At 39.6% G+C, this 19,166-nt stretch overlaps 1 protein-coding gene across 3 annotated transcripts in view; it reads right to left on the bottom strand.

Annotated features, from left to right (window-relative positions):
• Positions 1–19,166, bottom strand: part of LOC131137090 (plexin-A1-like) — a 183,608-nt gene that overhangs the window by 108,046 nt on the left and 56,396 nt on the right. For all 3 annotated transcript variants that reach the window (XM_058084629.1, XM_058084628.1, XM_058084630.1), the window contains exon 3: positions 11,067–11,249. In XM_058084629.1, the coding sequence (XP_057940612.1) occupies positions 11,067–11,249 (183 nt within the window). The remainder of the gene's footprint in view (positions 1–11,066; positions 11,250–19,166) is intronic.

Genomic DNA, 19,166 nt, shown 5'->3' with positions numbered 1-19,166 from the left:
TCCACCCTCGGCCATCTCTGTGTGGAGTTTGCATGTTCTCCCCGTGCATGCGTGGGTTTTCTCCGGGTACTCTGGTTTCCTCCCACATTCCAAAAACATGCTAGGTTAATTGGCGACTCCAAATTGTCCATAGGTATGAATGTGAGTGTGAATGGTTGTTTGTCTATATGTGCCCTGTGATTGGCTGGCTGGCCACCAGTCCAGGGTGTACCCCGCCTCTCGCCCAAAGACAGCTGGGATAGGCTCCAGCACCCCACCACCCTTGTGAGGATAAGCGGTAGAAAATGAATGAATGAACATTATTAGAGACCTCTCAACATGAAATAACACCCCTATAATCACTTTTACACACATTTATAGTAAACATAACAGAAAATAATACATTTAAGGCATAAATAATTAAGACATAAATAATATTTACATTTTTTGGAATGTTTATGTTTGGTTCCTCCCACATTCCAAAAACATGCTAGGTTAATTAGCGACTCCAAATTGTCCATAGGCATGAATGTGAGTGTGAATGGTTGTTTGTCTATATGTGCCCTGTGATTGGCTGGCTGGCCACCAGTCCAGGGTGTACCCCGCCTCTTGCCCAAAGACAGCTGGGATAGGCTCCAGCACCCCCACCCCGCAACCCTCGTGATGAAAAAGCGGTAGAAAATGAATGAATGAATGAACTTCACACGTCAGATCGTCTATGGGCATTAAATGTGGCGGGGATGCCCATTGCAAGTGTGACTTTGATATCAAGTCTCTGTGAGTTAAGTCTATCAATGGAAAGACCTACATTCAACCTACACTCCCCCACCCCCTAGCCAACTTATCTGTTTGTCTGTCTGTCTTTAATATATGTTTATCTATGTGTTTTTTTTCCTCTGGGTTGAACTGAAAGAGTCACTTTCAAAGACGTGCTGTGATAGCAGCACGCCGCCAGGCATGCAGCCAAGCAATTTCTCAAACTATAATCAGGATTTTATTTCTTTCTTTCTTGTTTGTTTTTTTTTTCCCCCCGCTTGTCTACCCAACCAGTTCAGGCAAACCCGGAATAGACGGAGGGAAAGGGTTGAAAAGTTTAAAAAGAGAGTAAGGAGAAACAAACATAGAAAATGTGGCAGTTATCGTCTGAACAGGAAAAGGAGACTGACATCATTCACAGGCCATGCCTTTGAATGGCAACATTTTAGTTGGGAGCTAATATTTCCCTGAAACTTGCCTGTGTTTTACTACTGATTACTAAAGAAGGGGAAAAAGTAGAAACAAACTATTTTTTCTTATGAAAGACAAGGTAGCTTATTTAGCTGTCGCACACAATATTCTGTGTGACTTAAACAAAATTGTCAAAATCGTCTAAAATGGAGTCTAAAATAAAAAAAAAATGGCTGGGATTGAATGTCCCAGTGAGGTCAGAGTTAGCATTAGTTATAATATAAATATAAATTTGACTTAAATCAAAAGCCCATTTGCATTAAAGTCTAGGAATTGAACTTGCACACAACCTGAGGACCATCCGTTCTCATAAATACGTGAAATTTAAAGTGTCAAATTTCTAAAGTCTTACTTAACTTAAAGTCTGACTGAAAAATTTAGTCAAAGTTCATCTGAACTCTGACCCTGGAACTGGTTATTGTAATTAATCCAATTGTTCCAAATTAAAAGATCTTGAAACTGATTGTTTCGGATCTTAGACATTATTTTGTTGACAATACAATGTTGGACCTTTTTTTTTTTTTAAACCCAATAATGCTTAATGGCTCGTCTTTTAAATGCTAAATAAAAGATGCAAACACGCAAAACAGAATATAATGCATCCAAATATCTGTATGTATGTATGTAAATGTTGTATAAGGGTCATTGTCCTTGATTTTACAGAGTCCACTCAAGACATGAGATGTGGTGCAATCAACCAAGTGTCCAAATCAGGCATCTTTGAGAGAGGAACCAATCAATATTATAAACATCATAAAGGACACTCTCTCTTCCTCTTTTTTTTAAAATTACTTTTCATTGAGAATCTCTCGAATATCACTAGCGACGTATACATGGACCCAAATATTCCAATTCCATTCGGGTTAAAGAATGTAACCTTTGTATACACCTCATTCCGAAAGAAAAGTGCCAATCCGAATGAATATATAATGGGATTCACAGGGGTGGAATATTCCTTTCCCCAATCCGATTGAGGTATCTTGTACCCGCGCAAACGGAAAGTTGTCAGACTGCATTCTTCTTCGTGGTGTTTTTCTTCTTCTGTTGTTTATTGGCGGTTGGCAAGCAGTTTTCAGTGTGCATTACCACCACCTATGGAACAGAATCTAAACCCTTCTATACGCCATTCACAAGTCAAGTTTTATTAAAAAAGAAAATATATATCTATATAAAACATGTGCCGAGCTTAATTATAAAATATTAGCAAGATTGAACTTTATCTTTTCCTGTTCCCGGGTGCGTTCTTTCAGGGAATGCTGAGATATGACGTAAAACGCAGCTCGGGATGTTCTTCAATTTTAAAAAATGGAGGCAAGCAATCTGCACTGGACTGCTGCGGAAAGTTTGTTTTTGATTCAAACTAAATTTCAAGACTGGATGAACGAAAAACTGGCAATACGGAGTTATTCCAACAAGTGAAAGAAAAACTCAAGGAAGTCGGTATCACGTGATGTTGATGTTTACGTTTTACTGCGTATGCCCCATTGACTATTCTGGTTGATTATAGCGCCGCATGTAGACAAGAGATTGGAATATTCCTTTCCATGTATACCATTGCTTTCGGAAAGGTCATTCGGAAAGAGAAAAACTCGTCATGTAAACGTGGCTAGTGTCTCTTTCTGTTGTTAGCATGAAAACTAACTGCTGACAAACTGCTTAAGAGAGGTAAAATGGTTTTAATTGACCTACTGTGGAGGAAAAGGTTTTGTGTACATGTGCATGGTGGACCGGATTGGTGGCACGCTACTACTGGGAATTCATTCCTTGGACGACTGAAGCAGGACCTTAGTTTGCCAGCAGGAAGTCGAGCCAGTGAATGTTGGCCTCCGCAAAGGCTGCCCTTTGTCATAGATTCGGTTCAGAATTTTCATAGACAGAATTTCTAGGCACAGCCAAAGGCGTCGAGGGAGTCCAGTTCGGGGGGGGGGGGGGGGCCTTGAGGATCTCATAATTTCTATTTGTAGGTGATGTGGTTCTTGATGGCGTTTACTCCCTTACGAAAAGAAAATATATTTATCAATATATTATTTTTCCATTATATTTTCCAATACATTATATATTATAATGCAATGGAATAATATATGTTTGTACATATATTATACAATATATTATACTATATTCATGTAATATATGGCAATATATTGCAGACTATACAAATGATTGCCGCTTTCAATATATTGAAATATATTAAATCCAAATATATAATATACAAGTTTATATATCCCAAATTATATGCAATTTTATATATGTAAAACTATAGTCCTTTTTTGGTTTTGATCGCAAGATATTTTTATATGTATCAATATATACACATATATGATCTATGCATATATTGCAATATATTGGAAAATATAAACATAAGATCCCATATATGGAAATATATTTCCTAACACATTGCATTATATTTGCCAATATACTGCAATATATTTTTTTTCCCATAAGGGCTGGGACGGTTTGTGAAGCTTCTTGGATGAAACTTCCAAATCCTAGGCTATGGTTCCCAGTCGGAAAATGGTGGAGCGCTCCCTCTGGGTTGGGAATGAGGTCCTGCCCCATGTGGAGGAGTTCGAGTATCTCGGGGAACAAGACCCAGAGGATGATGCGCGGATCGACGCAGCGTCTGCATTAATGCAATCGGAGCCGTAAGGCAAAGCTCTCAATTTACCAGTCGATCTGTTTTCCACCCTCACCTATGGTTATGAGCGTTGGGTCGTTATCGAAAGAACGACTTCGCGGATACTAGCGACTGAAATGAGTTTCTTACGTAAGGTAGCTGGACTCACCCTAAGACATAGGGTGAGACGTGGTAAAGCCGTTCCCTACTCGTCACCATGACAGCATTCATTTTCTATTGGAGATAAAATTGAAATATGAAAACAAATATTCATCTCATTGATGATGGATGCAGTATTATCGTCTTTCTTTCCATCACCAATTGCATGATTATTTCAAGTGTTCTTCAGACAAGAAATCAAAGACAAACACGCAATTGTCATAAAAGACTCTGGTGATGTGAAGTACGCCATGTGTGTTTGCAATGATGCCAGACGGACGCTGTGTGTGTGTGTGTGAAATGAATGGGTAGACAGATGGGGCAGTCTACAGGAACAGTTGAGAAAGGCTTTACACTGCAGCTGCCCCTTTTCTTTTTTTTTTTCTCTGTCTCTGCATCACTCACACGTACCAAAAACCTATTTTGGCGCAATTTTGTAAAAGTCTGTCTATTTCCAGTCTGTGTTTGTGACGTGTGTGGATAGCACTGACTCTACAACACACAATCATATCTATCCATGAATGACGCACATATATATAAATTAAATACTTGAAACACTTATATGCTAGGACTGCGTTAAAAAGCTAAGTATGTGGAATCAAACTATGGAATGGATTGAGTAAGGAAGTCAAACAATGCACAACGATGAGTCAATTCAAGAAACAATACAAGCAGTTGATGTTTGCTAAATACAAGGATGAAGAGTCTTGAACCAGTCATGATGTGCTATATATATCACCATATTGACACTTACTACACTTACCATTATGTCACTGGATGCTCATATCACCTCGTACAGTACGGGACAAAAAAATTAAATTAAATTAAATTAAATTAAATTAAATTAAATTAAATTAAATTAAATTAAATTAAATTAAATTAAATTAAATTAAATTAAATTAAATTAAATTAAATTAAATTAAATTAAATTAAATTAAATTAAATTAAATTAAATTAAATTAAATTAAATTAAATTAAATTAAAAAATATATATTAGGAAAGCAGGAAGTGAACAAATGTAACAGTTACTGATTGTAAAAGTACCAGATGGAGGGGTAGGATTTAATAAGCTTTGCTTCTTCCTACTCCTTTTGGACATGTGGAACTGTGAACTGATTATGTGATGCATTCAATTGTAATCTGATGCATGCTCAAATGAAATAAAAACCATTACCATTACCATTACCATTAATCTTCACAGGTTTATTACCCAGCATATGTCCTACAGATGCATCCAATACTTCCTGTATTTTTCAACACAGACATTGTGATATTAGGATCTTCAGCCAGTTTGGATCAGGACACTGGCACCTGATACTCAGCCATCAGCACCACAGTTGTGTGACTCGTGGTGAATTTTGCCAAATGTCTGCATATGTGTGGCTGCAGTGTGTCCACACATGATCCAGAAGGAGGACACTTTTTGCAGTACTCTGTACTTTATCATGCATATAATACTCATTTCGGGCTGCACGGTGACCTCACAGCTAGGAGACCAGGGTTCAATTCCACCCTTGGCTAACTCATGCGTGGGTTTTCTCTGGGTACTCTGGTTTCCTCCCACATTCCAAAAACATGCTAGGTTCATTAGCGACTCCAAATTGTCCATAGGTATGAATGTGAGTGTGAATGGTTGTTTGTCTATATGTGCCCTGTGATTGGCTGGCCACCAGTTTAGTGTGTAACCCGCTTCTCACCCGAAGACAGCTGGGATAGGCTCCAGCACCCCCTGCGACCCTCGTGAGGATAAGCGGTAGAAAATGAATGAATGAATCATACTAATTTCTTGCATTTCCTGTGCCTTCAAAACTGTTAACATTCTGACCCAAATATAAGACGATATATAGTCGCTTTCAATAAGATTGTGAGCGACTTCATCGTTTTTCGCGGGACTTATCCATATCACAGTCAATAGGTTAAACTGCCAGGAAGCCTTCCAACTTATCAAAGATTCATTAGCCCGCTAACACATCCATTTGGTCCAGTGTGCACATCAGCAACACTGCTGCATATTCTTCCAGTGGGACATCGGATATAATGCTTTGTTCAAGGACACGGGGGGTAATACACATGATGGGATAGCCCACTTGGGAGTTGAACCCACAACCACGACGGTCCGTTGGCGATGGCCATCTACAATCGGCCACCAATTCATGAACAAAGATAAAAATTGAAAGTCAATAGTCCAAATAGAAATGTTAAAGGTGCATTAGCTTATGTTAAGTTTGTGATAAATGTGATAAAAAAAAGTAAAAAAAAATAATAATAATAATAATTAACATTTTTAATTAGTTCGTTAGCTTTGGAACACTGGATCTGATTTTATATAGCTTTGGCATTTTAGCTTTAAAAAAAATTAATGTGTTGCAAATTTCACCTAAATTCATTAAAAATAGGCATCATAAAAATGACATCATGTGGATAACCACTTAGCGAAATCAAGGTGGATTTTGTGTGCGCAGGTGTTGCACACATCTGCTCATTACGTGGCGAAGGTACGCATATGGGTCGCTTCCATTTGGGATGCCGCTACACAGAAAACAACAGCAGTCTGACTGGAAATTATCAATCATCTTTGCCCGCCTTGTATTTTTGCCATTTAAGCTGGTTGCACCGCTTCAATCATCATCTGCCAGTCTAAATGCTACTGCTAATTAGCATTCCCATGCTAAATTACCCTCCGTTCCGTGTTGCCTGATTAGGCTTAATCATTCTGACAGGCTAGTTTTATGGCAGCAACAGCTCAGAGTCTATAGGAAGAGATTGGAATGAAAACCGGTTGCCTTTTACTGAATACTGTAAAAGGGTTTATTTGTTATGGACATGAATATTAATATTAAATAAAAATATTTGCAAAGGTAGAAAAAAAAAAAAAGATATGAGCATCCTAACTTTTGGTCCACCCCGTTCATGTCACTGAGCAGCATGGAGTCAGTCATATAGTTGCCATGGTTACCTCAACATCTCCATACTCCAAACCCATCCTGTCACTCAAAGTATCTTCTAAGATACAAGAAAGAGAAAAAAAAAAAGGGGGGGGGGGGGTAAATTGTATTTGCAGCCAGCGGGCAAATGATGAAATGGTGTGAAACCATTCACACCTCAACCATCACCACACCTAAACAGCACCCGCTCAAAGTCCATCCATTTTGCTCTTTCTGGGTTGTCTCTTTGTGGTCCACCCCCCACCCCCCCTCCAACACCACCACCACCACTCTAAAATCCGCAATACTTCAGGCTGTGAAGTGTTCCGTTTCATCTTGCCTGATGTGTCACGAGTGTCCTACACTCCCAGGTACACCACAGAGAAGACAAAATGGAGCCAATACATGGATTTTTTTTTTTTAAACCAACATCTGAGGGCTTCATTTTCCGAAGGATGTCTCTTGGAACACCGACTAAAATGTTTTATGTTGTATTCTTAGTATGTTGTATTCTCGTGTTAAACGATACCAAAGCGTCAGATAATGAAGTTTATGCATTTGGAAGCGAGTCATGACTTCTTTATCAGGGCTGCGGATTGTCCAAACTACGTATCCGGAAGTCCTCTGGAGTGCTTGGCAGTGTGACCTATCACAATGGAGCGGGCGTACCTACAATACCGTTTGGGTGTAAGGCAGTAAATCCATGGAAACACTGCATAAATAAGTGCAGAATCTGGAAGAAATATAAAGTTTTCTGTGCGGGTTATTGTGTGTAGCTCCTCTATAGGAGTCCACAACTCAATACAAAGCGCCACAAATGCAATTTTACTTCAAACTTGAAACTGCCTTTAAAAAGTAGCTTATTTTAATTAGATTTTAGACTTAAATTTAGCAAATATTCTAACAAACTAACCCTAGTGGTCTCTGGGAGTAGAGTTTTGGCTGTAAATAACATAAATAAATAACATCTATATAGTCTCTAAGGGTTCTATGATGGTGACGGATTACTTAAATTTCCCTTATCTTCAGTCTCCGCCCTGTGTTGCGACACAAAATAATACTCTGCCTGGAGAATCAAACTGAAACTCTATACAGTGTATAGAATTGTGTTTGTGATTTGTCATAATATCGGATAGAAAGTGTCCCGGTTCTGTTATCAGTCATGATTTTTGTCTGGCACCCAATAGACTGTCTAGTTTACGATGAACATGAGTGATTGTATATTCACAGATCAATAAATAAACTGTAAGTCACACTGAAAATACAAGCGTGTGTACATCAATAGAGTGCAGCTCTGCATTGCAGCGGGCCAAAAAGCACACATTAACTTCCAATGAATAGCAATTAGACCATATATCGTTCAGCCATCTTGCTTTCTTTCTGATGCCAACTATTCTTCTCCTTCACACCAACTATTATTTTTATTCCCCAGCTTATTTATTGACAGCTATTCCACAGACTTCTTATGCCTTAGGGGTGTTTCCCTTATTTATTGTTAAGCTTATTAGACTTGTATTGCTTGAATCCTCTGTTGATTTATTGTAATTGGTGTCCCGTCTCATCGCCTGTTCGAGACAGCGACAGAGCGCATCCAACTGCATTGATGTGCACGAGGACACCGGCTAGCCACCGCATCCTGCTTTACCCCCTTTATCTCCAAACAGATGAAGACGCACCATATGAGAGGAAATAGGATTCCAGTGACCGGGATATCATCCAAGATGTCTACATAGACACACAAATCATTTGTCTATACACACACACACACACAGGCGGGACTAGGGGGTCATGTACAAGGACTAGTGGGCAAGGTTTCAGTCGACTTGGCAAAACCCCACAGACAGGAAGCAGTGTAAGGAGGTAGGCTTCTGCAGTAGCAGCATTAGTGTAATATACACGATAGACTCAAATGGCGGCTTTAAAAAATGTTATGGACGCAAGTCTAGCAATGTATGGTTCTAGATGACCACAATGTATACCACTGGCATAGGGTTGGGCGCCGAGCATCGATGGGAACCGGTTGATGAATATGAATATGTGCAGATTCTGGAAGATCTAGAATGCTTTCTGGTTATTGTGTGTAACTAATCTATAGGAGTCCACAAAAATGAGCAAAAGGTCCCTTTTAAAGCAACTGAGGCTAACTGAGGCTACTTGGATGCAGTCAGGAGAGCCATCGTGGAATTCTGCAATTCTGTCTCTCTCACACCAACTACCCTCATGTCGTCCTTTAATGTACTCGTTCCTGATCCTATCCATCCTGGTCACTCCCAATGAGAACCTCAGCATCCTCATCTCTGTACTCCAACATGTACTGTGACTCTGGACATGTCCCAACCATCTCAGTCTGGCCTCTCTGACTTTATTTCTAACATGTAATGTCCCTCTGATGTACTCATTCTTGATCCTATCCATCCTGCTCACTCCCAATGAGAACCTCAGCATCCTCATCTCTGTACTCCAACATGTACTGTGACTCTGGACATGTCCCAACCATCTCAGTCTGGCCTCTTTGACTTTATTTCTAACATGTAATGTCCCTCTGATGTACTCGTTCTTGATCCTATCCATCCTGGTCACTCCCAATGAGAACCTCAGCATCCTCATCTCTGTACTCCAACATGTACTGTGACTCTGGACATGACCCAACCATCTCAGTCTGGCCTCTCTGACTTTATTTCTAACATGTAACGTCCCTCTGAAGTACTCGTTCCTGATCCTATCCATCCTGGACACTCCCAATGAGAACCTCAGCATCCTCATCTCTGTACTCCAACGTGTGCTGTGACTCTGGACATGACCCAACCATCTCAGTCGGGCCTCTCTGACTTTATTTCTAACATGTAATGTCCCTCTGATGTACCCGTTCTTGATCCTATCCATCCTGGTCACTCCCAATGAGAACCTCAGCATCCTCATCTCTGTACTCCAACATGTACTGTGACTCTGGACATGTCCCAAACATCTCAGTCTAGCCTCTCTGACTTTATTTCTAACATGTAATGTCCCTCTGGTGTACTCGTTCTTGATCCTATCCATCCTGGTCACTCCCAATGATAACCTCAGCATCCTCATCTCTGTACTCCAACATGTACTGTGACTCTGGACATGTCCCAACCATCTCAGTCTGGCTTCATCTCTAACATGTAATGTCCTTCTGATGGATTGGTTCCTGATCCTATCCATCCTGGTCACTCCCAATGAGAACCTCAGCATCCTCATCTCTGTACTCCAACATGTACTTTGACTCTGGACATGTCCCAACCATCTCAGTCTGGCTTCTCTGACTTCATCTCTAACATGTAATATCCCTCTGATGTACTCGTTCCTGATCCTATCCATCCTGGTCACTCCCAATGATAAAGTCAGCATCCTCATCTCTGCTACCTCGGAATACTGGATAAATTGATTCGGTTTTCGATGGATTAATAACTGAGGTACCACTGTACTTCAATCTACATCCCCACAGCCAGCCAGTACAAGATACAAAAACAAACCATCAGAAAATCTGTGTAATTATTGAAATCCTCAAGCAACTATTTGATTTAACATTCCTTCCACGGGACACTAAAAATAAACGGATCCTGCCAGGGAAGTTGATAGATATCACAGAGGTAGCTCAGCTGGATGTGAGATGAAGAAGTGGCTGATTGGCACTCACGACGTGACGTCTACTCAACACACAAACACACACAAACACACACACACACACTCAGAGTCCATGCTGTGTGAATGCAAATAATGCAAAGCCTAGAAAGAGGAGAGCTCCATCTATTAATTTTACCTGAAAACAAAAAGGGTTTCTTTACATTTCTCAAGCTGCTGTGCCTTCTGACACCTCAACAACTGTCTGATAGTATTTTACGACTTTACCACGAGACTCTTTCAGACACGGATCAAGCAAAATGAAAGCCGTTATCCATACAGAACCCAGCGAATCAATGTATAAAATCCCCGTCAGACGGCGACAATAGCTTACAACACCACAGGGCGGTCAAAGTCAGTGTTTCAATCTCTCAGCTACGGTCTCTGCCCAAAGGCAGCATCCCGCCTGTGTAAAAGGAACATTTCCGGAACAACTTCATACCCCACGTTTTGTGATGCTTTTATACGAAGCAGTGACGAATCAACAAGCAGAGAAAAAAAAATTACAGCTGGATTACCTTTTTCAAACGTCCGCTTCGAGTGCCCGTGAACGCCACCGTGTGTCCCCGGTAGTCATAGGCCGCCACAGAGGTCATACCGTCCTCCTTATCCACATAGAGCGAAACGCCCTCGATGGTGGTGGTGCCCCCGAGAGGCTGGTTGAAGTCATGGCCGCAGAAATTATCATCAATCTGCAATGGCTGTGCAGAACAAAAAAAGAGAGAGAGAGAAAGAAAGACAACTCATGAATGACTCCATTAAAGCTTTTTAACTCCTGTGTCTCGTTAAAATGACATTAATTCTTAAAGATGCTGGAGCCGATTGGTCTCACCGGCACTTAGTAGGCATTTGATGGAAGTGGAGCAAAGGCAACACATGGAAGATTGGGAGGGTGGTAAAGAAATTAAATGAATGTCGTTCTGCTGGAGTCTTGACAGAGATGTTGAAGAATTTGATTTTTGATTTAAAATCGATAAAAAAAATGTCTAATTCCTTTGTATATTGGAATAGTAATGTGGTTTCTAATGTGAAACAAGCTGATGAGGGCATGCATGAAAAAAACATGACAGGAAGTCAATTATAGGTCTAATCAGCATTTTTTTTTCAGATTATGTCTATGTGTATATGTACACATTCTACTACTACTTCTAAGAGGGTGTGAGTGTGTGTAAATATAAAAATATACATAAATATACTTCACAAACATGACATCTGAAGCATATATACCACATTGCAAAAGTGCACTACTGACCCCATTTGCTATTGAAACTATTGAAAGTCAAAGTCATGAAAAAAAAAACGTTTTTTCTTCAGATTCTTGTTCATTTTAATGCCTGACACAACTAAAGCTAACTTTACTCATGTAAGAACTGAAGTGATTTTGATTATTATCAAGAAAAGTATGAAATTCACAAGATATCAGCTCATAAATGTAACTATTTTTGTATCATCATTATATCTGTACAAACAGATGTACTTTAAAATGGATCAATAAACTGACAAAACATGGGTGTCTCGTTATTTTTTGCCATGACTGTACTTTAGAGTGGTTGGTGAGAGAGCGCTAGGCCAAAGTCGTTCAACTTAACAGTCACTGGTCAGCTGCAGTGACGTTAGCTGCCTCGAAGCGTCAAGTGGCAGCAGCGTGAAAATTCGTTATTTACATGATGCCTTTTTGTTCTATATTTTGTTTTATTTTTTCACTTATTGTTTTTCTTTCGGCTGAATGGCGGAGAAGTGGTTAGCGCGCAGGTCACACAGCTAGGAGATCCGAGTTAGATTCCACCCTTGGCCATCTCTGTGTGGAGTTTGCCAGTTTAATTAGCGACTCCAAATTGTCCATAGGTATGAATGTGAGTGTGAATGGTTGTTTGTCTATATGTGCCCTGTGATTGGCTGGCCACCAGTCCAGGGTGTACCCCTTGCCTCTCGCCCGAAGACAGCTGGGATAGGCGACGCTTGTGAGGATAAGCGGTAGAAAATAAATGAATGAATGTTTTTCTTTCAATTCTGCAATGAGCCATGTTGCACAGATGGCCCCTTCACCACATTTTGGACACACATGCATGTTCCGCGAGCCAGACAGTCTTGGTTTCACTAGGAAGGTGATGTGTTACCAGGCGACAAAACGGTGTGTTCAAGCTATACCTTCTTGGCTCTGTCCAGTTGCATTGTGGAGGGGTTTATGCAGCTTTCGAACCATTCATTCATTTTCTACCGCTTATCCTCACAAGGGTCGCAGGGTGCTGGAGCCTATCCCAGCTGTCTTCGGGCGAGAGGCGGGAGCTTTCAAACCAGCTAAAGATAATACTTATGTAAAATGTATAATTACTACAGTTTCTGCTTAGCGATAGCTGTTCCTTGGAGCCATTTTTTGGACCTACTGCAGACTACCACATCCATGACTGTATTGCTATTCATACTAACGATGGCATACTGTAGTTCACAGTCTGATTGTCTTTTCCTTCTCCAAAGAAAAAAATCTTGTCATGTTTTAATGTCCCCATATCATGTCCTGACACCCCTATTACAATATATTGCTGCATATGACAATATGACATTACATCACCCTGCTCTTATTTATGCACAGAACCAGACAAAGTCAACTAATCTGCATTCTCCGTGTCTCACGCTCTCACACACATCCTGCAGAGTCAGATCGCCATCCTCCCCGGCCAGCATGCTGAGGATGCTCATGGTTTGTTATGTTTAGACCGACTTGCATCATTACCATAGAGTCAACAGCTCAGATTTGAGACGCAGTGGAGCATTCAACATCAACGTGTCTGCAGACAAATGTGGCCTCACACGGACCTGACATCTGCTCGCAATCGTGGGCCTTGTAGACATGTAATTCCTGCAGTCTGCCCACTCCATCATTAGGAAGTCACACAGGAGGAGATCCCGCATCGCTTTCAGCCATCGAGGTTTCGTTAATGTCCTGGTCTACTCATTGTTTTCAATCTAATTCCAGATGTGATGCATGTCCCAATTATGGCGGCTATGTCAAAATGTTTGTCATTAATGTAAAAATATTGAAAATTAATCATCATCATAATATTTTTATATTGTACACTACCTGTAGTGGCTATTTGTCCTTCAAAAATAAACTTAACTTAAACTATAATCAAAAAGCTACTGATGCACCAACGGGTTGTGTTTTACGCAGGCAAAAGAGTCATTGTCCATACAACCTTGTTCTGTTTCTTCTTATTTATTTTTATTACCAAGCAAGCATACTAAAAGGGTTGCTCTATTGCTCTGGTACAAAAACCATAGGCCCCCCCGGTGCATGCTGGTCCTGTGAGCACTGCCTACATAAATAGATTGCAGGTGCCCAGGGTGTCATCCAATGAAATAAACCTACAAATAAACTACTGATTAACCCCAACGAAATAAGATAAATAAACAAATAAATAACTAACAAAACAATATTATTAAGTGATCCAAACAAAACAACAACAACAGCAAATAAATCAACAGATATTAGAAACCTAGGAATAGCTCCTACACTACCACTCAGAAGTTTGGGATCACTTGCAAATTTCTTTGTTTTCCAAAGAAAAACTAATTTTCATGCATTTCACAAACAAATTTTTCCATTTCACAAACATTTTTATCCATTTCACAAACAAAATTAATCAGATGATTTTCAAAGAAGGATCTACATTTTTGCATAGAAGCCTCCTATCAACAACTGTCAATCCTCTGCATCAATCTCCAAGTTCATCATTTCATAAGGCTAAAAGATTATTAGAAAACCCATAATGCATAAGGCTAAAATAACCAATTCACTAAAAATGTCATCCAATAGAGAAGTAGTAAATTTGAAACACTTATATGCTAGGACTACGTTAAAAAGCCATAGCATTTCAGTATGTGGAATCAAACTATGGAATGGATTGAGTAAGGAAGTCAAACAATGCACAACGATGAGCCAATTCAAGAAACAATACAAGCAGTTGATGTTTGCTAAATACAAGGATGAAGAGTCTTGAACCAGTCATGATGTGCTATATATATCACTATATTGACACTTACTATGGTACACATTATGTCATTGGATGCTCATATCACCTCGTACTTTGGTACGGGACAAAAAAATAAATAAATAAAAATTAATTAAAAAAAAAAAAACTTAAACTATATTAGGAAAGCAGGAAGTGAACAAATGTAACAGTTACTGATTGTAAAAGTACCAGATGGAGGGGTAGGATTTAATAAGCTTTGCTTCTTCCTACTCCTTTTGGACTTGTGGAACTGTGAACTGATTATGTGATGCATTCAATTGTAATCTGATGCATGTTCAAATGAAATAAAACCATTACCATTTACAAACACAAACTGGGTCTAACAAGGACAGAAAAACGTTGCACAACTGTGCAAGAAGACAAATATCTGATAGTGTGTAGTTTAACACAAAGACACCTTACAGGTCGTCACCTGGCAGCTGCACTAAATAGTAGCCGTCAAACTCCAGTGTCAGTATTAACAGTGAAGCGGCGACTTCAGGACTGCCAAGAAAGACTGTCCAAAAAAAATTTCCAATGGATCCCAAACTTTTGACCGGTAGTGTATATTTTTAATTAAGAAAAAATACAAATTATTATTGATAATTCCCAGAGAAAGCCTGCAAATCGTATCTGCAGAAGTGCAAAAAAAAATCTTTATTTGTGCGTGTTTATGTTCACCTCTTGCTACTTAAACAGCTCCCAGAACAATATCTGTTTAATTCCTCCCCCTGCTTGCCTTTTTAAATGCTTTATTTTACAGCCCACCATTTACTTTGAGCTTGGTCAGGAGTAAATGTTAAGTCGAGGATGATGAAAAAACATTAACCGTGTTTACACCGTCACTATAAAAAGCTAATACATTGCAAAGGAGAAGGTGGGAGTGTTTGGATTAAAACGCGAATCGAAAAGTCAAGTGTTGGTAATCCCAACGAGGGAGTTAAAACCCACCAGGTCGTCAGTAGTACAGGAGTAGAAGAGTACGCTGTTTTAGGACACGGTAACAACAAGTCCAGTGACAAAGTCTTTGTATAATTTGGCAGGCTGGACAATGTTGAAATCAAGACTCAAGGAGGTTTCGCACCATCTGCTATGGGATTCCTTGTTCTTCTTTGTGCCGATTTTACTACTGTATGAGACTCTGGCAGCCTGTTTGGGACTGACTGTCACGCTCCAGAATTAATTTTGCATGGTAGAAGAAAAAAAAAAAAAAAAACGAAGAAAAAGAGCTCCATGATGTGGGATGATGGATAAGAATCTGCCTGCACTTTTGAGCACTCAGACATTAAACAGCTTCTTCATAGTTCATCATCGAGGTCATGGATGGGATCACAATCGGTCCATTGTTGCATTTTTACTATGGCAGTAAGCAGTCATAAGACTGGAGTGACACCACAAAAAGAAAAAAAGAGTTCATGTAAGTGTTAAATTAAAAATAACTAAGTGGAAAAAGTGGAAAATCTACACTGGATTTCTCCAAAATCTGACAGAAGGGAAGAACTACATTTGAAACACTTATATGCTAGGACTACGTTAAAAAGTAAAAAAGTCAAAGTAAAAAGTTAAAAAGTCAAACAATGCACAACGATGAGCCAATTCAAGAAACAATACAAGCAGTTGATGTTTGCTAAATACAAGGATGAAGAGTCTTGAACCAGTCATGATGTGCTATATATATCACTATATTGACACTTACTATGGTACCCATTATGTCATTGGATGCTCATATCACCTTGTACTTAGGTACTTGACAAAAAAATTTAAATTAAAAAATTTTAAAAATGTAAATTAAAAAAAAAAATTAAAACATTTTTAAAAAATTAAAACATTTAAAAAAAATTAACATTTAAAAAAATTTAAAACATTTAAAACATTAAAAAAATAAATAAAATAAAGTAAAAATTAATAAAACATAAAAATACGTTAATTATATTAGGAAAGCAGGAAGTGAACAAATGTAACAGTTACTGATTGTAAAAGTACCAGATGGAGGGGTAGGATTTAATAAGCTTTGCTTCTTCCTACTCCTTTTGGACATGTGGAACTGTGAACTGATTATGTGATGCATTCAATTGTAATCTGATGCACGTTCAAATGAAATAAAACCATTACCATTACCATAAAGTGCAAATGTGACTTTTGAATGATGTTCTTAAAAAAGAACAAAAAATGTCCCTACATCCTGTTTATGAGCACCAAACAGGAAAAAGATCTATCATCTCCCTCACTTGGGCGCTCCACTTTTGATAAAAGAGGCACTATAGTTCGGCTTTTTGTCATAAAGAAAGACAACTCACTCATCACTGACATAATACCGGCTCTGACCTATGACCCCACCCCATTCATACGGCCAACACTTCACGACAAAAGGTTTATATTCTGTCATTTATCAGTCTCTAGTATTTCCTTAGCTTCTTTTGTAATGATTGTGGCCTAAAAGTCATGATTTTGGCACATTTTAATTACTATTATTATTATTTCTAAATGAAACTCACGCAAATCATCATTACAAGCCGCAATCACATTTTTGCCCCATTTCCAGAATAGGGGTTTAGACCAGGACACAGTCCGTAGTGTTGTCCTTGGCCAGAACCTCTGTTGTACACAGTCACAGTGTGCCTCTGGCATCTCTCTCACACACGGGGACTGCCTTGCCAAAGTCCTGAATGATGAATGTGTGCCGAGGAAAAAAAAAAAAAAAAAGTGAGGATAGTAAGGAAACAAGGAGGCGAAGAAGACAACGGGTCAACAGGGCACTTGTCATGGCTAATGAGCTTCAGTTTAAAAAGAGACGAGTTTTTGATCGACTCCGATGTTTTTGCCTGCAGCGCTGACCTTGCTGTACAAACACATTAGACGTATCGCCCGCCATTACCTTGCATGGTCACATCTACATTACGCATACCGTGATGACAAATATGGCTTGGACCTTGAACCTATCATGATGTCCTCCGTTACAACAAAGTCAAACAGCACCGAAAATTGTAAATTAGAAACTGACAGAAGTGAAACCAATCAATGTTTCGCTAACAATTAAATTTGAGAACACTTGTGGGTGGGTGACATCGACGACCAGGGGCAAACACCACCATGAACTCGGGATCGAACGATATGTTTTTTTTCGGGCCGATGCCAATACGATTTTTTTCCATGACCGATTTTGCTTGGGCCGATTATTTACATGAAATTTAAATGAAAAAATGACAATGATACTGCTTTTGCTCGCTCAATTTACATGAAAAATGACAATGATAACAAATATTTCAGGGTCCTCCGGCAACACAAAGCTGCCCGGCGGATGCCTGTCTGTAAATCATGCGGCGGAAAAATACATCGGCGAACTCACGCGCGTATCGGCTGATACCGATTTTTTTTCCATCATGCCGATGGCCGATTTTGCTTGGGCCGATATTTGTGGCCGATGCTGCTTTTGCTTCCTCAATTTACATGAAAAAATGACAATGACAACAAATATTCCAGGGTCCTCCAGCAACACAAAGCTGCCCGGTGGATGCCTGTCTGTAAATCATGCGGCGGAAAAATCGGCCGGCCGATGTATCGGTCGATCCTTACCATGAACACATGCAAAGGAAGTGACATATTCACAACAATCATATACTATATATATCTAATATAGGTCGAGTGGTTAGCGCGCAGACCTCACAGCTACCAGGGACCAGGGTTCAATTCCACCCTCAGCCATCACTGTGTGGAGTTTGCACTCCACTGTACTTCGGTTTCCTCCCACATTCCAAAAACATGCTAGGTTAATTGGCGACTCCAAATTGTCCATAGGTATGAACGTGAGTGTGAATGGTTGTTTGTCTATATGTGCCCTGTGATTGGCTGGCTGGCGACCAGTCCAGGGTGTACCCCGCCTCTCGCCCAAAGACAGCTGGGATAGGCTCCAGCACCCCCGCGACCCTTGTGAGGAAAAGCGGTAGAAAATGAATGAATGAATGAATATCTAATATAGTGTTGTTTTACTAGCAGTGTTAACCACAATCTGTGATGATTGTGGAGGCTAAACACTTTTAGAAATGTTAAGAGCCATTACTACAGCCAGCAAAAATGTCACACAGAGCTGTGATACAATAAAATGCCAAATTGTTCAAGGAGGACAACTAGGAAACCACTGACAGCTCACACGTGAATCTACTTCTCACATTTCAGAAACTATTTAATGTAAAAACGCAAATACAAACTACATGGTAGTACATGAAAACGGGTGGTTGACATGTAAGCATAGAGCACTCGTGTGCAGAGGCCACATGAGTGCTCGGATGCTGTGTCTCATTGAAGGAAAGTCAACATGTACAGTGACATTGTGAAACAAAGCATCCCAAAGCATGTTTGGAAACATTATTAGTTACTCATGCAACCTCTGGCTGTGCCATTCTTGTGTTTGGCGACATCAACAGCAATGATTCTATTCTAATAATAGCACTTTTTTTAATCATAATTTGTGTGAAAACTGTTTAAAAAAGCTGAAAAAACTTGCATGAACTACTCTAAAACATGACACGGTCTTGGAAAAACATGTTTAAACATTCATTCATTTTCTACTGCTTATCCTCACGAGGGTCGCGGGGGTGCTGGAGTCTATCC

This window comes from Doryrhamphus excisus, chromosome 10, assembly GCF_030265055.1.
Source record: "Doryrhamphus excisus isolate RoL2022-K1 chromosome 10, RoL_Dexc_1.0, whole genome shotgun sequence".
NCBI lineage: Eukaryota > Metazoa > Chordata > Actinopteri > Syngnathiformes > Syngnathidae > Doryrhamphus > Doryrhamphus excisus.
The sequence above is the reverse complement of the archived record's forward strand: the minus strand, read 5'-3'. Positions and strand labels throughout refer to the sequence as shown.